Raw genomic sequence first — 24,508 nt, 5'->3', positions numbered from 1 at the left:
AAGCCATGCTGTGGTAGGCGTCCCACATATAAAGTGGAGGAAGATGGACACAGATGTTAGCTCAGGGTCAGTCTTCCTCAGCAAAAAGAGGAGGATTGGCAGCAGATGTTAGCTCAGGGCTGATCTTCCACAAAAAAAACACATAAAATACAATAAAAAAAACCCCAAAGGCTTAATATCCATAATATATAAAGAACTCACACAACTCAACAACAAAAAAATCAAACAACCCGATCAAAAAATGGGCAGGACACATGAACAGACATTTCTCCAAAGAATATACACGGATGGCCAATAGGCACATGAAAAGATGTTCATCATTGCTGATCATCAGGGAAATGCAAATCAAAACTACACTAAGATATCACCTTACACCCATTAGAATGAGAAAAATATCTAAAACTAATAGTAACAAATGTTGGAGAGGTTGTGGAGAAAAAGGAGCCCTTATACACTGCTGGTGGGAATGCAAACTGCTGCAGCCACTATGGAAAAGGGTATGGAGCTTCCTCAAAAAATTAAAAATAGAACTACCATACGACCCAGCTATCCCACTTCTGGGTATCCACCCAAAGAGCTTGAAGTCAGCAATTCCAAAAGTCCTATGCACCCCAATTGCATTATTATTTGCATTATTGCATTATCATTGCAGCATTATTTACAACAGCCAAGATGTGGAAGCAACCTAAGTGCCCATCAACAGATGAATGGATAAAGAAGATGTGGTGTATATATATATATATATATATATATATATATATATACACACACACACACACACAATGGAATACTACTCACCCGTAAAAAAGAACAAAATCGTCCCATTTGCAACAACATGGATGGACCTTGAGGGAATTATGTTAAGTGAAATAAGCCAGATAGAGAAGGACAATCTCTGTATGACTCCACTCATATGAGGAATTTAAAAATGTAGACAAAGAGAACAGATTAGTGGCTACCAGGGGAAAGATGGAGTCGGGGGTGGGCACAAAGGGTAAAGGGGTGAACCTACAACACAACTGACAAACAATAATGTACAACTGAAATTTCACAGGATTGTAACCTATCATTGACTCAATAAAAGTTAAAAAAAAAAAAAAAGAATGCATCTCTGAAACCAGACTGCCTGGTCACATCCCAGCTCTACTACTCACTAATTACTTTATCTCTGTGAGCCTCAGTTTCCTCATCTACAAAATGGTGATTATGATGGTTTCTGCATAAAAATGTGTGTGAGAGGATTAAATGGGATAAACTATGTGTGATGGTTAATTTTATCTATCAACTTGACTGGGCCACAGGGTGCCCAGATTAAACATTATTATTAACATTTGAATTGGTAGACTGAGTAAAGCAGATCACCCTTCCCAATGTAGGTGGGCATCATCCAACCCAGTGAGGGTCTGAACAGAACAAAAAGGCGGAGGAAGGGAGAATTTGAGCTCTCCCTGCTTGACTCCTTGTGCTGGGACACTGGTCTTCCGCTGCCCTCAGACTTGAACTTTTACCATCAGCTCTCCTGATTCTCAGCCCTTTGGATTTGGACAAGAACTCTATCATTGGTCCTCCTGGGTCTCCAGCTTGCTGACTGCAGATCCTGGGACTTCTCAGGCTCCATAAGTGCAAGAGCCAATTCCTTATAATAAGTCTCTCTCTCTCTACATTTATATTTATATAAACCTATATATACATATTTATATATATACTGTATAGGGGTATGTGTGTGTGTATACATATATATGTTCTTCTCTGGAGAATCCTAATACACTATGTAAAGGGTTTAGTGCTTAGAATACAGTAAAAACTCTCTAAATGTTAGTTATCATGATGATGATGATGATTTGTTGCTTCGTATACTTACCTGCTCAAACTATTTGGCTAGTATTTCATTCACTCATTCAATCACTTAATCAACAAATATTTACTGAGTTCCTGATAAATGTTAAGCTGGCTTCTAGGCATACAACAATAAACAGGACCCCTGCATTTTTGAAGCTCACATTCCAGTGTGGGAGACAGCAATAAGCAAACATTTAAGTCAACAAGAAAATATCAGGAAATGATAAGCGCTGTGATGAAAACAAAAACAGAGTGAGGTTACAGAGAGCGTGTCTTGGGGGTTACTGGAGATCACTGATGATTATAGCCCCATGTTCACCACTAGTGAAAACGTATGTGGGCATAATTCAGACTGATATATTATAGATTATCATATATGTATTTCCCTATTATACCATAAACCAACAAGTTTAATATTTACCTATACACTTAAAAATTTTATTTTGCCAATAATTTTAGATTTTCTTCCCATTATATATTTTAAATTCAAATATTGACATTAAAGAGAGAAATATATTTTAATTTTATAGTAATTCTTTGATTTTTTCCCAAAGACAGAAAGGTATACAGAAGAAACTAGAAACATCTCATAACTGCTCTAACATAACACATCTGTTGACATAATAAATCACGAATATATTTAGAAGACTAAAATTCTCTAATAGAGGAAGATATGATAGGCAAAGTAAAAGTCTTATCTTCCTGTCCCTGTCTCTACTAGTCCCTGTTCCTAAAGGTAATTATTAAGTTTCTTGTGTTTCCTTAAAAAAAAAAGTATGCATACATCAGCATCCCTAGGTAACTACCTTTTTTATTTACATCAAGGAGCTCATATGGAAACAGTATTCTAAGCATGCATTTTTCACTTGACTGACATAGCTTTGAGACCTTTCTAGACCATCAGAGGCAGATCAGGTGATCCATACAGCTGCAGACACAGGATCTGATTGTGTGGATATGTCATCAATTCCCTATTATGCACAAGTAGTTTGTCTCTAGGTTTTTGTTATTATAATCAAGGCTTGGAAAAGCAAAGGTTGGAATGAGTCGATCCTGGAAAAAAAGCATAATTATCTAACTGATTAAACATTTTTCATATTTAAAATTATGTTTTATATCTTAAACTTTTTTCAATATTTGGCAGAAATATCACAGAAAAATTAAAACTCACTTTATAAAGGATTTCTGCCATCTTTGCTGTAACACATTTCAGAGATACTGATCAATATCCATATCAAATTCCTTTCACATTTAAAAAAATTCTTAAGGAAGGAATGTGATGTTGTGTCAATTTTTACTAAAGGTGGGGAAAGAAGATACATAATCCAAATGTAGGAGAGATAGCTGAGTTTACTTTGAATTATTATCAGACACTGGAACCAGAAATTATGGCATCTCTCTCTCTTTTTTTTTTCTGGCGAGGAAGATTGGCCTTGAGCTAACATCTGTAGCCAATCTTCCTCGTTTTGCTTGAGGAAGAGTGGCCCTGAGCTAACATCTGTGCCAATCTTCCACTATTTTGTGCATGGGATGCCGCCACAGCAAGGCCTGATGAGTGGTGTGTAAGTCTGTGCCTGGGATATGAACCCATGAACCCTGGGCTGCTGAAGCGCAGCATGAAAACTTAACCACTATGCCACCGGGCTGGTCCCCAGCTGTGGTATCTCTTTAACAAGCAATCTTAAGGCAAGGCTTATCAAAAGTCTGAGTCTAGAAAAGAAGAAATTAAAGAGTGTCCTGTTTTTTCCTGAAATCAGAATCTAACTCCTTTTTCTTTTAGGTTCTACTTTATGGTAGATTTTCTTGCTTGGTTTGGATTTTGCCTTTGTAATGTGTAACCCAAAGGAGAAATTCTAGTAAGGATCTCACCAATGCCAATTACAGTAGGATGATTATTTCATGATTTTGCTAGATGCATTAATTTACCTGTTTGCAACTGTGCCAGGAGACAGGGATGTCAGTCTCTTCTTATTTAAAAAGGAGTAAAAATCCACTAAGACTGTTGCTGGGGACAGCAGAACACTTGGGGAAACTGCTTCCTAATTTTTAAGTAAATCACTCGTTTAGATTTGTGCTGAGTGGACCACTGCATCTTGTCATTAGTAGCTGAATGCTCAACCTCAATAACCAGACCTGATTCTCCAGTTCAATTAAACTGAGGTCCCATTAATGAAAATAAGATCATCAGATCCTACAGTCCTCTGCAGACCAACAGTCATTAGCTAATGTGCAATGGGAATTCACAAAGTGAACAGTGCACAAAAGTGAACAGACTGAATGTGTGGAACACTGGCTCTTGGGAAACACAATTATTTTATTAATTTCATTAAATGCTGTTGATCATGTTATATGATATTCAATAAAATGCACTCTGAAACAATCAGAAGTTTCAAGGTTTCCTTTTTCACATAGGTGAACACACTAGAAAGCATCCATAGGAAGCAGCTACTTCTTTCCGCAGCAGCTTCACTGAGATCTCTCAATATGTACATTTATAACAAAATATCACAATTTACATGAGTACTGTACAGCCAACTACAAAAGCGCACAGTCATTTTCTCATGCAATTCAAATCTCATCATGGGGAGTCCATTTTTTAGAAAGACACAGAAAGAAATAGTTCAAATGAGGAAATATCTCCTGGCTTTTCCATGATTAAAAAGTCTGTCCTAGGCCACTACTCATTAGCTACGCCTTTCAAATAAAGTGTCTTACACAAAGAACAATAATTAGTATTATATTCATTCGTAGTAAGTTTCAAAGCCCACAAATGTCAAAATTAGCAACTGAAAAGTATTTGTAGAAAGAGAAACACAAAATTCAATGTATTTCATGTAATCTTTGCTCCCATACATGTGCAATGAGATTTACTTAAGAGGAACAATCATAAATACTGTGGTTACAAATGAATATAAATATAACTGGATTTCACAGGGAAGAAGAAACACACTATTAGATGGTGATTATTAATTTTCTGTATATATGACTCAAGTTGACTATTATGTATTGACACTCCACTTATGGAATCTGCAAAATATATACTAATATCCTCTTATATAACTTGGGATCAAATATGGCCTATGAAAAAGTTTCTGCTTAATTATAGTATTGAATTAATAATGCAATTAATATTTATTCAAATTCCTCTTTAATCTCAGGCATTATAAGTGTCCTTGAACTTTAAAAAAAGAAGACACTTAAAATATCTAGATATAGACTTGCATTTTCACTCACAGACATAATTAATTCTTAAAACATTAAACCAGAGAGATAGGAGAAAAAAGAGCATTTATAATTGCAAAGAGTTATCTGATAGGCTTTACAGCTTAGTCATTTCTTTTACTGAAATCTATCATAGCCTATTAGATACAGATACAGTCTTTGGTTATTGAAAACACTCTTAATCATTTCATTCTGTGGCAAATCTTCCATTAAGACTGAATTGTGACCTGAGGTGTTTACACTGGCTGGGTAGTGAGATCTTTTTCATCCTTTTACGTATTTTCTAAAAGTTCTTTAATGAACATAGATTGTATATATTCTCTCTCTCTCTGTCTAATGATAGTGTATATAATAAATACACAAATTTCCATTTGTGCCCTCATTGCTATCAAAAAGTCCTTCCTGAAGTTGACAATTGTGGAAGCAGATGACGGGAGATGGGGGCTCATTATACATTCTCTCTACTGTTCTCTAAATTTGAAAATTTCATAATAAAGGGTTTAAAAATGTAGTGACTATTTACACATAGCCCTCTGCCAAGGTTTATACTGAAAAAATTACAAAATAGATCCTAATTCTCTAGGAATATACAATTTAGGACATGTCATGCTGATGGGGATTGATACGTAGAAAATACACCCAGAATAAATGAAGAGAAGACAAATGTAGAGAGTAAAACTGAGTCCACTTTTGCAACTCCTTCATTTCATCATGATTATCTCCTTTCTCCTGTTTCTACTTTGACCTCTCTCCAGCTCTGACCACTCTTTCTTCCCCATGTGTTATCTGAGAATCAACAAGTCCTGCCAGTTTTCCCCTGCAGTTTCTCTCAGGGTCATCACTTTCCACTTTCACAGCCACTTGTCATTTTATGCCTAAACTGCTGCAGACATCTGAGTTAGAATCTTTAATCTCTAGTCTCACTTGACTTAAAAATTCATCTTGAATCCTGATGTCAAATACAACTTCTTAAAAAAGCAGTTATCTTTCCTCTACTTGAGGAACATGAGGCATACTCTTCCCATATCATTCCAACACAGCCATTCTGCCTACTCAGGCCATTCCTCTTATTAATCCCTCAGTAAACTCATCCATGCATTACATGGGTCCTTGTCTTTGCTCAGTCTTCTGCACCATCTTCCATAAAGCTTATATTTATTATAAATACTTATACAAGTATTTATTGAATACTTTCAAGATCTACTCCTTCCTCCATCAGTGCCCTGCATTTCCTCTTCCTCTGAATTACTTCAGTATTTATGAGTATCATCTGAACCACCTGACCTTTGTGGGGATACGTCATTCAGTGGTTCTCAACGTTGGCTGCTCATTAGAATTGCTGGAGGGGTTAAAAAAAAATGTCCATCCCAGGCCAATTAAATCAGAAGTGAAGCAAAGCCATTAAAAAAAAATCTTTTTTAATGTCAGTTATTTTTAAAATGTCCCAGGTGATTCTAACATACCAGAGGTTGAGAACCACACATCTAAATAATATTAGGTTTCTTCATTTGTAAGTACTATTCATTCATTTGGTCAATAACTATGGCTGTCTATTACAGAGGTAGAAAACTGGCAGCCCTGGCATGCTTTGTTTGGCCCATAGAGAGTGTTCTCAAAGAATTTCAGACTTCAGACAGTATTTTAAAATTGGGAGATTTATCATAAACATTGGGATATCCATCTTCTCTTGAAAAAACGGAAGATCTGCTGAGACTGGGCTTGCTTTCTTGCAAGGCAACACTGGCTAGAACTAAACTGCAGTTACCCCTTCTAGACTGAGAAGGAGCTTCTAGTCTTCTGCAATCCTCACCACTTCCTACAGCTCCCTCACAGGGGCTGAGTGTTAATTGCCATTTATTATATTATTTGCATAGTTGTTAATGTTACTGTTTTAATAGTAGAGAGCAATTTCTCTGAAGCACTATCTCATTCCTCTCCCCTAACTGTATCCTCCACTTCTAATAAGACTCACTGGTGAAATCAAAAATGTTTCTGTGTCTCAAATTTCCAGGCATCCAGGCTACTTTACTCATTTGTTGTCTGAGTGGCCTCTGTAGTAATTTGAATCTGCAGCCCTTGGCCTGGTATATGTGGTACTGTTAGATGCTAGGGATGCAAAAGAATGAGGTACAGTACCCTTTTTGGAGGAAGTCACACTTCACTGGGGAATGCAGGTACATTAAAAAGTATCAAAAAAAAAGAGGGGGAAAAAGTCATAGAAAGAGGAGAGCAACGCTTCTTAGAATTAGGAAAGGCTGCATAGAAGAGGTGGCCTTTGAGCTGGATCTAGAAAGATGAACTGGGAGTTTTTCCAGGCAGAAAGGCAAGGAAGCCATTTTAGGTGAACAAAACAATAATCCCAAAATATGAATATGCGAAAGTCCACAGAGCGGTCAGAAAATCACACAGAGGAAAGAGAAAGCTGTCTGGGGATGAAACTGTGGAGCAGGTTTGCGATAGGGGAGGTGTGCTTTTGTTTGCGTTCCCAAGGGTTTTTTCATTTTGTCTTTCAAGATAGTGGGAAAGGCATTAAAAGTCAAAGAGTGACATGATCACATTTCTATTCTATTATCAGAAAGATAATTCTGACAGCAATGTGGAGATTCACTGGGGGGCTAAGATGAGTGATGGTGGGGAGCTGAACAATGGAAGTAGCAATAGGATAGAGGAGAAGACAGATTTGAGAGATGTTTAGGAGGTATAATTGGCAGGGCTTGGAAGCATATAGGAAAAGAAGAAAAATAATCAAAGATGTTTTGATTTATCATGTAAAAATCCAGAAAATATTTTAGTTGCTAAAGAGAAATTTAAAATAATGATTTATTGCTGACATGAGCAGACGTTAAAGTGACTTAACATTTAACCTCCAGCTATAAAGCACCATTGCAAGGTTGCTGTTTTGTTTTCCTTTCTTTGGCCTTACAAATAACTATTTTTATAATTTAGGTGCCTGAGTGCATACCTGACTCTGCTGAACGTAGAGGATGACCTCCAAATTTGATTTCTGTTTGGCGGAGTTTAGTCATGTTTAGCAGCTGTGTGACTTGTGGAACATCTGTCGTTAGTTGGCAGCTTCGTGGAATAACGTCTGTAGGTTCATCTGTTGGAAGGGGAACATCATATCCAGCTGGAAATAAAGAGAAACATTCATTCCCAGAATATAAGCCATTTCTGCCAAATGGACATATCTTATGAATGGAACCAATTAAAGTAAAACATTTGAGAGTATGAGTTTAGATGAGTTACTTAACCTTACAGCCTTGGTTTTCTCATCTGCAAAATGAGCATGATAATTTTACTGCTTACTTTTTTGGACTATAGAAAAGATTAAATGAAATAAATTTAGAACATATGGAGCAGGTTCAGAGACTTGTGCAAACAATGGAGAGCATTCACTGAAATACTTTAGTTTTCCAATACTAGATTGTGACTCAAGAGAACTGTTCAGGTATGCTCCCATGAAGATTTCTGGGATACACTGGCTCATTTATATGACATCAATAAAAATAATAACATTATTAAATGAGCACCTAGACCCTTTATATGAGTAAATTAATTTAACTTTTTATTTTGAAATGATTTTAGACTCATAGAAAAGTTACAAAAATACTACAGAGTTCCCATAAACCCTTCATCCAGCTTCCTCTAATGTTAAGATATTACCTTAGAATACTTTCAAATAAAAAATAGTTTATTATAATTAAAATAGTATTTTGATTATTATAATGTGTATTTGTAGTGAGATTTGATATCATTCATATATATTTATATAAATAAATTTTCATTTTAGTAAATTTTCTGTTCATTTCTTAACTTATTTTACTATTAGAACATTTTTTCCTATTTATTTGTTGACCTCTTTCATGGCAAAGATATTAAGCCTTGTCATATGTAGCAAGTAGGAATTAAACTGGTATTAGCATTCCGAAAAGCAATTTTACTATATGTATCAAAAGCCTTAAAAATGTACATGTCATTTTACTCAGTAATTTCACCTTATGAATCTATTCTAAAGTAAAAAAAATTAGAAGCTTTGACAAAAGTCTATGTGAATAGGTGTTTATAACTTCTGAAAAATAAACAACTTGAATTTCCTGTAAAGAGCCACAAGAAATTGCATTTATGAAGATGGCTTAATGATATGGGAAAGACTCAAGACGAGAAGTTAGATGAAAATAATTTATATACAAAACTCTATCTCAATTGTAGAAAATCAATAAATAAAATGTATGAATGGCAAAAAGACTAGAAGGAAATATACTAAAAAGTAAAATAACTTTCAATGGTTAGCTTAAGCATAGGTTTTATTTTCTTCTTCATAAAAATGTTCATATATGTTTAATTTTTATGAGTAAAATTTCTAATTTTAGAATCTAGTGGAAAAAATTTGTGTGTGTGTATGTGAATATGAGTAGTAAGAAAAATTCAACCAATCATCCCTCAAAAAACATTCTACGTTAAACTCTAACTACATGTATAAAGGCAAATCATGTTAGGTTTATATGCACCTAAGTCATAGCAGTTTCCTAATTAGATCCTAACGTCCTACTCTTGAAAAGGAAAATGAATCATTTAACTAAAAACTTAAACACTCATCAGCAGTGTAATGGTTTCTAAGTGTCCTAATGTTCTAGTCAATTAAAAATGCGCTAGATTTACACATCTTAGTGTTCAGGTGTTCTTTGACTGTCTATTTCTTGTTTGTCACTGACATTTAGAAAATAAAGTAATTGAGAAAACAAACTCTCAAAATAGAAAACATTTGGAAAAATAAATAAACTAATTCTAGATATATATTTGACATATCATTTCAAACTCCCCTGAGGTAGAAAAAGATAATTTCCACACCAATGCCAACATTGATAAACTAAAATTTTATATTAAAAGAGGAAGAGAATTCTGTAGGCTAAGATGACCCTGAAATAAAATGCTGAATCCTATAAAGAGAATTCTGAATCCTATAAGGAGAAATTATGGAAACTTTAGCTTATAGGGCTTGTGTGGATGGTACAGGGTGCAATGTCAATACAAAGTTTGAAATGTATCTGAAACAAAACCTGAGTTTCCAACTAACAAGGGACAGACAGCAAATCCCTGGTAACCAAAAATCCATAAGTTTTTATGGAAGACAGAACAAGGCAGAGACTATTACAAAAGTCCAATCTGAATATTATGGGAACTTGGCTGACATGCAAATCAGATTTCACTTTAAAAGGCTCAAATCCCCTCTGCGTCATCTCCTCTTTCTATACACCTACTCTCCCTTTGCATCCAGACCTGGATCACTACTTATTGGATTATTCATTGAGGGAAAATGTGGGCAGTATAAAACCTACAATAAACAGAGAAATCAAAGAAAAAACTACTGGTTTTTTTTTTTTTTTAAATAAAGACTAATCGTGAAGTCCATTTAGCAACTACAGACTCCAAACTTTCTCTGAGGCTTTGTGGAGGAATACACGGGAAGGGGGTTTAGTCTCACTTTTGTGAAACCAATCTATGAAGGAGCTTTACATTCTGGTAGCTGGATGTTCTGATAGAACTCAATGGAACTTAACTCATCTCCCCACCACCCACCTCACCACTAACCAGCCCCCTTCTCCAAGGCCAATTACCAGGTCATTTTATTTTTTAGCATCTACAGCTTAATTTAAAAATAAGAATTCTCAAAATAGCATAGATCTACTATACAAACTAAACAGTGCCAAACTGTAAGTACATAGAGGGCATGGTCTGTCTTCATTAGTTTACTCATTTTACTGTTCAGCAAATAATTACTGAGTTTCTACTATGTGCCAGGCACTCATCGAGTGGCTTGGAAGTGGTGAGCCGGAGTGACTCTATCCTGGCCTTTTTGAAGCTTACACCTAGTAGAGAATATGAACAAATTGTATCACAAATAACTCTTCATAATTTTGCTAAACGCTTGGAAGGAAAAGTCCAAGGTGTTATGAAAGAGGTAATAGGGGAATCTAACAGCACAGGCTATCACAGAAAGTCTTCTCTGATAAAGAGACATTTAAGTTGAGGATAATTGGAAAGTGGTCTGGTGACACAGGGTGGGAGTAATCATTCAGGTGGAGGGAACAGAGTGTTTGAAGACTCTGAAGGCAGAAGGACTCTGGTACATTCTAGCAACTGAAAGAAAGACAGCTCTGCCAAAGGGTTGCTAGCATGGGGAGAGAATGGTGGGAGAATCCCAGTGATCTATTTAGTATAGCACCTGGTTCAAAGGGGATGCTCAATAAATGGTCATAGATAGAAGTCCTTTAATAAAAGCCCCATTTAGACTAAACGCAGCTGCCAAGTCTTCCATTTTTCCTCCATGGTTGTTCTTTGTTTAGCTATATCCTGAAAAGTACTCCATGCACATTTTATTTGGATATCACATCTTTCTCCCCAGATGGCCAATAACAAATCAAGCTGGCAATCAAGATACTAAGGGACAGGGCCTGTCTGCATTGTTCTTTCAGACAAGTTCTATCTTCTGGAAGGAACTGTGTATGGAAACATACAGCAGACTGCTTGATTAATGTCTGAAAAATGACACAGTCAAATTTAAACTGCTAACAGATCTGAAAGAACATAATGTTGGCTGGAATGGTCAGCTTAGATGGTGAAATGGTACAATGAAGGAGAAGGCTTTGAGAAAGCTGACAGATTTGCTCATGTAGCATCCAAACACAACCAGATGGTGGGTTTTTGATGTCTTTGCTCCCAGCGTGAGTTAGTGTATTATTACAATGTTTGAGTGACTTTGTAGCCCTGTTTGCCTTTCTTTTGCCATAAAGCCATCATAACATGAACCACTCTGTAGGTGTTTAATACCTTTGATGAAGATCTTAACTAGCTTTAAATATTGTCATCAATTTTAATACATACACAAAAATCATTAAAAATCATCATCCCCATTTTATTGTGGGGAAATGCCTTGTAAAATAGTGAGATTTATGTATCTGTTTTGGTTTATGGTTTCTCCTAAGTCATATAGTTTAAATAAGTACTGATTTTATAATAGTTCACTTGTCCCAGACTCAACTACACTCATCTTATTTATCAGAGAGTAGCCTGCAGTGCCAAGCACAGTGTCTTATTTATATTAAATCGCACCTCTCTGAAACACCAGTGAGAGCCAAGCAGAAAACATAAAAGTCTCTAACTGCCAGAATATTTGTCTTAGTCTGTTTGGGCTCCTATAACAGAATACTATGGACTGGGTGGCTTACAAACAATGGAAATTTGTTTCTCACAGTTCTGGACACTGAGAAGTCCAAGATCAAGGCACCAGCAGATTTTGGCGTCTGGTAAGGCCCCTATTCCCAGTTCATGGAGTTCATGGACGGCCATCTTCTTGCTATAATCTCACACAGAGAAAGGAAGGGGCAGGGGACCTCTCTGGGGTCTCTTTTATAAGTGCACTAATCCTATTCATGAGGGTTCTGCCCTCATGACCTAATCACCTCCCAAAGGCCCCACCTCCAAGTACCATCACATTAGGGATTAGGTTTCAACATATGAATTTTAGGGGGACACAAACATTTAATCTATAACAATATTGCTACAAAACCGGTTCCTTTTTTGTTTGTTCATTCATTCACTCACCATATAATTATCAGATTTTCTCTGGGCCTGGCATAGATTCAAGCCCCTGCTTTAAGGAGTTTACTGTGTAATGCAGAAAGATTTTAAGAAGCAATATATTTTAGTGGTTAAAAGCACAGGCTGTGGAAAAAGGTGTCCTGGGTTCACATCTGCCTCCACCACTTAACAGCTGTGTGACTTTGGCATAGTAACTTACCTTCATGTACCCTGCTCCCCTTATCTGTAAAACATGGATATTAACATAACACTTACCTCACAGGGTTATTGTGACAACAGAAGGAGTTAGTGTATGCAAGGGGCTAAGAATAGTGCCTGGTACATAGAAAGTGCTACATAAGTACTTATTGCTAGAAATAAACAAATACCTACATAAATTATTTCATTACAATGGTGACAAAACCACCACATCTTAGTATGTGATTTTTATTACAAAATGTTTTGATGTTTAAAGCCTGGACTACACCAAAAACATGGCTATCCTGAATGCATCTTCCCCTTGGAGCCTTCTTTAAAAAAATAATTTATTGAGGAGAAATTCACACGAACATAATTAAGCACTTTAAAGTCAACAATTCAGGGGTGTTTACTACATTCACAATGTTGAGCAACCACCACCTTTACCTAGTTCTAAAACGTTTCCATCACTGCAAAGTTAAAATCCCTTACCCATTAACCAGTTTCTCCACGTTCCCTCTGGCCTCCAGTCCCTGGCAGTCACAAATATACATTCTGTCTCTATGGACTTATCTATTCTGGATATTTCATATAAACGGAATCATACAACATGTGACCTTTTGTGTCTGTGTGAATAGTACATACCACATTTTGTTAATCCATTCATCCAGTGACGAACATGTAGGCTATTTCCACATTTTGGCTTTTGTAAATAATACTGCTAAGAACACGCACACGTATCTGTTTTCCATTTTTGGGGCTATATACCTAGGAGTGGAATTGCAGGGTCACATGGCAATTCTGTTTAACTTTTTTAGGAACTGTCAAAACCTTTTCCGCAGTAGGTCAAACATTTTGCATTCCCATCAGCAATGCACAAATGTTGCAATTTCTCTACATACTTGTTAAGACTTATTTTCCATTAACAAAAATTATAGCCATGTTAGTGGGTGTGAAGTGGTATCTCATTGTGGTTTTAATTGTTGAGCATCTTTTCTTGTGTTTATCTGCCATTTGTATATCTTGGAGAAATGTCTATTTAAGTCCTTTGACTATTTTTTAACTGAGTTGTCTTTTTGTTGTGGAGTTGTAAGAGTCCCTTATATATTCTAGATGCTAGGATATGTCAGAATATTCTATATATATACTCTCTCAAGAACCAGAATATATATCCTATCAGATATATGATTTACAAATATTTTCTCCTATTTTGTAAGCTGTCTTTCCACTTTCTTAATAGTGTCCTTTGATACACATAAGTTTTTAATTTTGATGAAGTCTAATTTATCTATTTTTAAAATTTTGTTGCTGTGCTTTTGGTGTCATATCTAAGAACCCATTTACAAATCCAAGGTCATGAAGGTTTATCTCTATTTTCTTTCCTAAGAGCTGCATTTTTTTAGCTCTTATATTTAGGTCCTGATCCATTTTGAGTTAATTTTTGTATATGGTGTGAGGTAGGGGTCCACCTCATTCTTTTGTATGTGGATATCCAGTTGTCCCAGAACCATTTGTTGAAGAGACTATTCTCTCCCTATTCAATGTTCTTGGCAGCCTTGTCAAAATCAGATGTATAGGTTCCCTCCTGGACTCAATTCTATTCCATTGGTCTATATATGTCTGTCCTAACAGCAAACTTTTTTGATTACTGTAACTTTGAAGTTAGTTTTGAAATCCGGAAGTGCAAATCCTCCAACTTTGTTCTTCTTTTTCAAGACTGTTTTTGACTTTTCAGATCCCCTTGTAATTTCATATGAATTTAAGGATTGGCTTTTCCAGTTTTGCAAAAAATGTCCCTTGAAATTTTGGAGAGATTGCATTGAATCTCTAGATTTCTATGGGTAATGCTGACATCTTAACAATATCAAGTCTTCCAATCCATGAATGCAAGATGTCTTTCCACTTATTTATGTCTTCTTTAATTTCGTTTAGCAATGTTTTATAGTTTTCAGTGTACAAGTCTTTCACCTTCTTGGTTAAAGTTATTCCTAAGAATTTAACTATTTGGATGCTACTGTAAATGGAATTGTTTTCCTCAGAGATTTTGAGATATGAAGTTATAAATAATATTTTATAACATTTAATTATAAAATCTAATAGACATTTTAATCAGAATAACTCTGAGTCTTGATATACAGATATTCATGACCCATTTTTGCGGGATCTACTATTGGCTGCTGGGTACCTCTGTAAATGCCAAGATCTTATTCCCTTTCTTGCCCCCTTTCTTTATTAGGCAAGGGCATTTTGAGTTCAACTACACTCCGGGAAGGAGTAGGAATGCAGCCTTAAATTGACAAGATTTGGGTACAGTGTACACTCATCTGACCTGGAGACAGAGAGGTGGGAAGACACTCAACAATGTTAATTATTAAAAACACTAAACCTTTCTGGTTACTGAGGAAGGTAAACTTGTGTATTGTTGAGGAAAGAACAGTTGGAGGCCTGGCCTTGAGTTCCACCTTCTGTGGCCTCAGCACAAGATGCCTCATTTCCATGGGCCTTGTTTTCTTCATCTGTATAATTAAGACATTGGATTAGATGACCTCTAAGGCCCTTCCTGAATGATGAGTCTATTAAGGTAAGACGTCAGTATTTTTAGTTTTTTTGCATTGCCTTCGAAGGGATAATTTTCTTCACTTTGCTTGTCATCCAATAAAGGTTTATTGAATAGTGACAGTGAATGAATGAATAATTGAACAATTAGCCAACCCTTACTACATTAACTCATCAAACATTTATGACAGGTTACTGGTTCCAGCTCATATGCTAGAGACAAAAATGTGGAGACCTGGTCTATGCCCTCAAGGTGCTCTCAGTCTGAAATCATATTTTTAATTCTTCTTTTCTTCTTCCATTTCTAAATGCAGAACACATACTCTCTAGTCCTGACATTTTAGAAAGAACACTGAACTGGGGAGTCAGGAGATCTGTAAAATCCTCATTGACATAGCATAAGTCCACACTTGGATTACCACTTGCTCTTTCCTCTCTTTTCTTCTCTGTCTTTCTCTTATCTAACTACCTACACATATATTGGTTTTTTTTTAAATGCAGAATACTACAAGTTAATCAATAATTCAGTCATGCAAATGCCTAAAAATGCCAGCCCACGTCCGCTTGAGAATCATAAAAGTAATAAACTAAATTGAATCAGCATGCTTTACTACTTGTCCAGCATAAGTCATTCCTCTGAGCAAGTGAAAAACTGGTTAGTTGCTTGTCTTAAGGCTCCAATAATTCACTTTCTATTATATCCCACTGTGTAACAGAGAACAGCCAGGGAACTAGGCAAAATTTCCCAGCTTGGTGATTTTAAGAGGTTCTAGAGTGAAATGGCAGCAGTTTAAATAAGCCAAGAACAACACAGAACTGAACTTGAGTAAGCATTTAATACAATGTTTTAAAAATTGAATCCAAGAATGGAATGTAAGAAACAGGTAAAAAAGTTTCTTATGATAAAAATGTCAACACTATGACTGACTAAACTGTCTTGGCAGAAGAAATTGACCCCTCCTTCAGTAGGAAAGACAGAGGGACATCCATCACTTACGGTAATAGAGACACCTTCAACACAGTCAGTCACCAAATCCTCAAATTGTTATACCTTGGCATCTCTTGTGTCTTTCCTTTTTTATTTCCCCTCTCTTCTACACTTCCATGAGAGGCAGTACACTGGAGTAATTAGGAATATAAACTTTGGAGTCCTACTGCCAGGGTTCAAATCCTGCTTCTCTATTTAACAGCTGTGTGACATTGGGCACATTACCTGACTTTTCTGTGCCTCAGTTTTTCTATTTGTAAAATTGGGATGATACTAACATCCACCTCATAGAGTTGTTATGAGGATTAAATTAAGTCCATATACACAAAGTGCTTAAAACACCCACTGCTCTTATCATCATTATAATCATCACTGTTATCACTTCTGCTGTCAACGTCCTTGACAGAGACACTCAATTTGCCCCATACTTTATCTTTCATTGAATTGTCTTCAGAATGAACTCTTGTATTGTGAACTTTTCTACTGTCTATAATTACACAGTGAACTCTCAAGACAGGAAACTTGCTCTACATATTTATGTCACCCAAAGTATGCAGCCTAGAAATGCAATATTACACATCATACCTCCCACCCCTGCCATGGACCATACTGAACTTGTCCCTTGAACACACCAGGTCCTTTTGTGATGCCATGCCTTTAGACATATATGTTCTTTTCTCTACCAGAAATGCTTTCTCTTCTCGTTGTCCACTTTCATTATTTGGGAAATTATTATTTTTCCTTCAGGATGCAGCTTGGAAAGTTTATTTCTCTTGGTTAGTGTAGACCAAACACTGGTATATGGACAGACACTGATCCATAAAGTCATTTTCACTGGTCTGCGGTGAAAATTTCAGCCTTTGTTCTGAAATTAAGACCTTCCCTGTGTTTAAACGTCCCTTCATTTAATGAAACAATCAGAATTAATTGTGGTTTTTCTTGTTTGTCCATTTTAATACTCTGATTTGACAAATTCAAAAGTTGACAACCTTATGTTAGTCCTCAAGTTTTTCTTAACTTGACAGGTCTGTGAAATCCAATGCCTCACCAAGTCGCTCTCTCAAGTAAGGCGTCAGTGCTCCAGACTCTCCTCTCACAGCTGGTTAAGCCCATTAGAGAACTGTCCACCAGTACTATAATCTACATGTACATGTAGGTTTCCCTGTGAGCCCCGGAGCTCCTCGAAGCAGGGGCTGTGTGCATCCCAGTGCCTGATATATAGAAGGCAGATAAGTGCTTAGCATCTATATGCTGCATTATAGTTTATGTCTTACCATATGTATTTTTATATTTGATTGGATCTTCACAACAACCTTATATAATTAATGAGGAAACAAAGCTTAAGGATGGTCAGAACTCACAAAAACCACAAAGCTGGTACATGATCACAGTAATGGACTATGGAAACATTAATCCATATCTTTAGGCTCTACACTATCAATTCAATTTCTCCAAGATGTACTTAGCTTATACACATTATGCTTTTACTAGGAATATAATAATGGTATTTATCTAACCAAGGAACAGTTATTATCCTCATTTTACTGATGAGGAAACTAAAGCATAGAGACAGGGAGAGTACTTGTACAAGGTTAAGTACTGGCAGCTAAATGAGGAACATGGGTTTATACTCCAGGTGCCCTGAACTACAGCATGCTTCCCCAAGTTCTCGTCAGAACGTTTTAGGTAATCTGAGATGCTACCTTCATAAGGCTTCTTTTCAGGCCTTCTAAAAACCTGAAAGAAATCACACAAATCTTGTTCTTGGAATCTTTTACAGATTATCCATTTACTTAAAAAAATCAATTATAAAACAAAATACATGTATAGTCTTCAAAAATTCAAATAGGACTATAAAATTAGGAGAAAAAAAAATCATACCATCATTCCCTATCTGCTGCCCCCCCACCCCATCCATCCCCCTGTCCTGCAATGCAGAGGCAACTTTTCAAGCCTTTCTAACCCGTCTGGTATTTACTTCTATATTTATAAATAGTAGCCTTATACTGACATTTCGGCACTTAGTTTTAGACAATATTTGACATCCTATTTTGGAAAAAAGAGGATTCAGCACTGTTAAACCACCGTGCCACCTTCCTTCCTTCCTCACATCCTTCAAATATGATTTTTCATAATTTTGGGATAAATTATTATTCAGTGGTTTACATTATTAAGATTATGTAAGAAAGTTGTGCCACTACACACCTATTAGAATAAATCCCAAACACTGACAACCCCAAATGCTGGCGAGGGTGTGAAGCAATGGGAACTCTCATTCGTTGCTGATGGGAATGCAAATGTGACAGCCACTGTGGAAGACAGTTTGGCAGTTTCTTACAGAACTAGACATACTCTTACCATATGAACCAGCAATTGTGCTCCTTGGTATTTACCCAAATGAGTTGAAAATTTATGTCCACAAAAACCTACACAAGAAGATTTATACTAGCTTTATTCATAATTGCCCAATTTGGAGGCAACTAAAATATCCTTGAGTAGATGAATGGATAAATAAACTGGTACATACAGACAATGCGCTATTATTCAGTGCTAAAATGAAATGAGCTATAAAGTCACAAAAAGATATGCAGGAACCTTAAATACATATTACTAAGTGAAAGAAGTCACTCTAAAGGCTACATGCTGTGTGATTCCCACTATGTGACATACTAGAAAAGGCAAAACTATGGAAACAGTAAAAAGGAAACACAGAAGACTTTTAGGGCAGTGAAACTATTCTGTATGATACTATAATGGTGTATACATGTCATTACTCATTTGTCAAAATCCACAGAATGTATAACACGGAGTGAATCCAAATGTAAACTATGGACTTTGGGTGATAATGACATGTGAATGCAGGTTCATCAATTGCAACAAATGTACCACTCTGGTATGGGTGGTCATAGGTGGGGAGACCATACATGTGTGGGGACAAGGAACATATGGAAATTCTCTGTACTTTCCGCTCAATTTTGTTGTGAATCTAAAACTTCCCTAAAAAATAGTCTATTAAAAAAAAAGTTGTGTACATCTGAGCCACATGATTACATTTCCTTTCGTGTACAATTTTTTGTTTTCCTTGAAGTTGATCACCTCTTTGTTTTGTCACGGGTTTTCTACATTCCTAACATTAATTTTTTCCCAAACTCCCATTAGCACTGTAAGATCACAATTGATTTATTTTCCACATTCAAACACATCACACTCTTATCAGATACATTATTTTTCTGGAGATTTTCCTTCTTGAAAGCCTCCATTTTTCTGCTAAAATCTGAACCGACTGCGCTCTAGATGTGCTGCACAAGTGCCATCCTGTGAATTCCTTTACCCATAATTCTGGAAATTTCCTTTGTTTTTCTCCTGGATGAAATCCTCTGTTGGGCCTCATATATGCCTTTATCTTATTTACTCCTTAATTTTTGTGGAGAATATCTTCCAGATCTTTTCTGAGAAAGGATGTAAGTAAATAAATGTTTGAGTCCTTGCATGTCTGCAAATATCTTCACTGTGCCCTCACTTAACTGATAGACTGAATGGGTGCAGAATTCTGAGCTGAAGACAATTTTTCCTTAGACTTAGACTTTTGAAGGTATAGATGCAAGGTCTTCCACCATCTAATGTTGCTGTACGAAGTCAGACATCATGCTTACTCCTAATCCTTTGTATGTAATACGAATTTTTAAAAAAATTCTAGAAGTTTTAAAGGATCTTTTCTTTTCCCCTCCTGTTCTGAAATTACATACTGGTGAGTCTTTTTTTGATGAGCTTTGTCAATCTGAAAACACCTGGTCCAATTTTGGGAAAGCTTATATTTCATCCTTTCTGTTTCCTCTAGTTTCTCATCTTGGAATCCTTTTACTCTAATGGTGGACCTCTTGGACTAACTTCTAATATTCTTAACATTTCCATCCTATTTTCAGTCCTTTGGGCTTCCTCTTTTTTTATTTTACGTCTTTGGTACTATATCTTTAGAGGAAGACAATAAATACAAAGTCTCAAAATATCTCTATAGTTTTTGATTTCCAATGTCCAGCATTCATTCAAAACTTATCAGATATATCAGGAGACAAGACCAAGAGAAAAACAGGCAACAGCAACAGATCCACAGGACAGCCAGATATTGGAATTATGAGCCATGGACTTTAAAATAATTTCAATATATTTGAGAAATTAGATAAAAAAATAGAGAACTTCAGCTAAGGACCGGAAACTATAAAAAAGAATCTAATGAAATTCTAGAATCAAAAAATATAATAACTGAAATTAATAAAGCTAAAGTATGTAATTCATTCAGCTCCTCAATAAATATCCAAATAAATGTCTACACAGATGCTCTAAGAGAAATGTAGAATGATTCTAGCAGAACTATTCAAAATAGCCTAAATTGGATAAATACATTGTGGTCTATTCATAAAATGGCATACTATACAGTACTGAAAATCAGTAACAACATAGATGAATCTCACAAACACAATGTTTTGTGAAATAATATATATATAAAAGAATACGTACTGTCTGAATCTATTTATATAAAGTTCCAAAATAGGTCCCATTAATCTGTGGTGTTGGAAGTCAGGATGGAGTTACCTCTCAGAAGAAGGAAGAGGGTCATGATTGGGAGGGGGCACAAGAAGGGCTTCTAGGATGCTTGAAATATCCTATTTCTTGATCTGAGTGGTGGGTACAGAAATGCGTTCACTTTGTGGTAATCCCTCAAGCTACACACTTATGATCTGTGAATGTTTCTATACGTATATAAAAAGTTTATAATATTATAACATTTGTAATATAATATAATAAATATATAGTATAATATAATAAACTTCAACAAAATGTTTATTGAAGTAAAGCAGGAACAAATTATTCTTGTTTTATAGATGTAGTATCTTTTCTTAACTCTGAGAAAAACATATCTATTCCTTACTTCATCTTTTCCTTCCTCCTATTAGTTTTGGTGTCTATCTACCACATACTCGATGTACCTGTGTTCAGAAGCTCTCTGGTTCAGTTTCTCCAGAGAAGAAATCTCCTGTTGCCTTGTCACATGGAGTTGGACAGGGGATGTGGTCCTATAGATACCTATACAGAATTTTAACCATCTCCCTGTTTTTAACCACACCCTTTAACTTTGGCAGTACCTAGGGCTGCCAATTCTTGGGTCCCTCTGAGGTCCTACATTATGAATCTCATTGGCATCCTCTCTGTAAACTCAAACGTTTCAGTTTTCTCTGCTCTTCTATGTCAGTTGTCACTCTGCAATCTTACAAAATTTATGAACATCTTTCGTCTGTTGTTGTCTCCTTTTCATCCTGGTGGGTTTCTACCTTTTTTATTCCTATATTATAATGTTAGTGGGGCTTGAGGAAGAATCCGAGATAAAAACATGCATTTAAACTGACAATTTTTGATTCACTTTTTTCTTATATTTATTTAAAAATATTAGTCAGGTTATGATTCACCTCCTATGATCTGTAGAATGCACATATATTTCTGTAAATTTTGATGTTTCTTATTAGCTGTGTGCTATTTTTTCAAATGAAATCTTTCACTTTCTTGTATAGCCTTTAAGTGGTATGTAAGATAAACGGCCACACTTCCTGGCTGGTGATCTGGGGAGCTGTTAATGCACTGCTGTGTTTTATTATCAAATGAAATTTATAGGCACAGTGTTCTGTTCCACAGAATGAACCACACAAGGATTTCTCAGACATTCATCCAGATGGAGTGCAGGTTTAAAGTCTACATACAAACTTCTAAGAAATCACCTTTGCCATCTTACGTGCAGCTCTGCTTCCTGGGCTTCTAGAAGAATTGATTTTGTTAAAAATAATCCCAGATGAAAATCAAAAGGAAGCATCAGTATTCTCTCAATACTTTCAGTTGTTTAAGACTATCTTAGCAGGAGAGTTTGTGCTGACTTATGAATTCTAGATGGCTAAGTTACCTGCAGAATATATTTATTACTCATATAATGAATAATTAATGTATATATTTCCAGTCTTTCTAGAAATAATATGAGGAATAACTCAACCATCTTTCTATTTTAACGTGATCATTAGAAAATTAGTATATGAATATAATTTCTCCCAAATGACTTCATGAAATGTACACAGGGTAATAAGATAGCATAGTGGACAATTGTAGAGCTTTTGGATGTTAAACATCTTTCGAACACCCTTCCTAATTTGATGACTTTGATACACAATGAGTCCTATCTCCCTAGTCAGGAATCAGACATTTGCTTTGCCAGCCTCCCTTGCAGCACGTAACCCAGGCTCCACAGATCAGACACAGTCATGTCAGCCTTTGTTGAGTAGAGGGAAATATGAAGAAGAAGAAATACACTTCTGGCGAGGGTGGCATGGAAGAAGACATTCAACTTTCAGGCGCAACAGTAATAGAAATTCTGGAACCTAGAATTTATAGAGCCCAGCATTAGGGTGTGACTTACGGAGTCTCTGCCCAGTGGCAGTGGCTATCGGGGTCTTCTTGGAGCAGTCTTGTGGTGGCGGCTGGGTTTTTTCTTGGCTGTAGCCTCCAAGCCTGACTTTCTGGATATCTTTGAGATTCCATGAATTGGCTAATTTCCTTAAACAAATTCTTTTTGTGTTTCAACTTCCTAGAGAGGATTCTGTTGCTTACAACTAAGAACCCTGACTAATTCAGATAGTAAGTGCTACCATAAATAAAAAAGAAAAATAAACACAAAAATAAAAATATCTCTGTAACATTCAGACAGTAAAAATAAACATGTGATCCAGAGTAAAGAACGACAATAAGCTATAATATGGATGAACCATGAAGACTTATGCTAAATGGAATAAGCCAATTATAGACAGACAAATACTACATGATTCCACTTATATCTAAAATAGTCAAGTTCACGGAATCAAAGAGGGGAATAGTGGTTTCCATGGGTTGAGGGAAGGGGAAAATGGGGAGATATTAATCAACAGGCATAAAGTTTCAATCAAGATGAATAAGCTCTAGAGATCTGCTGTGCAACACTGTATCCATAGTCAACAATAATATACTGTATACTTAAAAATGTCTTAAGAGGATGGATCTCATATTTTGTTCTTTCCACGATAAAATAGAATAAATTTAAAAAATGACTACTATGTACTCCCACTACCCACAGGAACGTCTAATTTTAAAAACACATTGGAGGATTTAAAAATCTTGATAGCAACCTGAACATACCATCTTTATCAGCAGTGTCCTGAGGCTTGGATTTTAAAGTGAAGATCTTCCGTAGCTTACAATTAGCTGAGACAATAATTCCATCCAATGACTGGAAAACTGCTCCCTTGAATATTTCACTGGTAAATGCCACCAAGTCAATGCACAGATTGCACCACTAAAATACAAGAAACGAAGAGTAAGTACTTTCTATAACCACATTAGCGAACAAGCCATTGATATGTGGGAAGTCCAGAGAGTTGAGGCAATTATCTGGATCAACCAGCCCCAAACCAGTTTTCCTCTTTAGGCAAATCTTTATCTGCTTTGGTTTCAATTTTCTTAAAAATTGTCTTGATTATTCCAAAGAAATCATCATAATCTAAACTACACATTGGTCATCTGACTACAGAGTTCCCATCGTGAGACAAAGTTTTGACAACTCTGGGAAATAACTCTAGATCTACAGGCAGTATGCTAGTGGGAAGCTAACTGCAGCTGCCTTAGCACACTTCAATCTTCAAAACCAGGGATAAGTAGCCAATTGTTCCTTCAAGGAGACTAATTTGATCACAGTTAGTCACTTACATTTGTTAACAAAAAAAAAAAAAAACGCATGGATGAAGTTAGAAGCTGGGTTTAAATTGTGGCCAGTGCCGTCTACTTATAACCAATTAACCTATTGTACAAAAATAGATTCTTCAAAAGAATTTGTAATTATGCCTGGTATTTGCCAGTTTTTAAAGTACTCTTGCAGGGACTAATTTCTGCCCATTAAACAATTATACCCCTCAATACTTCATCAAATGAATTCTCAAAATGGTCTGACTGAGCTAAAGAAAAGTAGAAAATAATCATTTAGTAAGGAATTAAGATATATTTTAGACTGCAGGACAAAAGCAGGAAAAAGAATTTTTGAAATTAAAAGAATAGTAGTATTTA

At 35.9% G+C, this 24,508-nt stretch overlaps 1 protein-coding gene across 21 annotated transcripts in view; it reads right to left on the bottom strand.

Annotated features, from left to right (window-relative positions):
• CFAP20DC (CFAP20 domain containing) overlaps positions 1 to 24,508 on the bottom strand; it is a 228,225-nt gene that overhangs the window by 96,034 nt on the left and 107,683 nt on the right. For all 21 annotated transcript variants that reach the window (XM_008519896.2, XM_008519873.2, XM_070576991.1 and 18 more), the window contains 2 exons: positions 23,588 to 23,744; positions 8,024 to 8,188 (listed from right to left, as the gene is read on the bottom strand). In XM_008519896.2, coding sequence (XP_008518118.2) covers positions 8,024 to 8,188; positions 23,588 to 23,744 — 322 coding nt within the window. The remainder of the gene's footprint in view (positions 1 to 8,023; positions 8,189 to 23,587; positions 23,745 to 24,508) is intronic.

This window comes from Equus przewalskii, chromosome 15, assembly GCF_037783145.1.
Source record: "Equus przewalskii isolate Varuska chromosome 15, EquPr2, whole genome shotgun sequence".
Classification (NCBI taxonomy): domain Eukaryota; kingdom Metazoa; phylum Chordata; class Mammalia; order Perissodactyla; family Equidae; genus Equus; species Equus przewalskii.
This window is presented reverse-complemented; position numbering and strand designations above follow the sequence as displayed.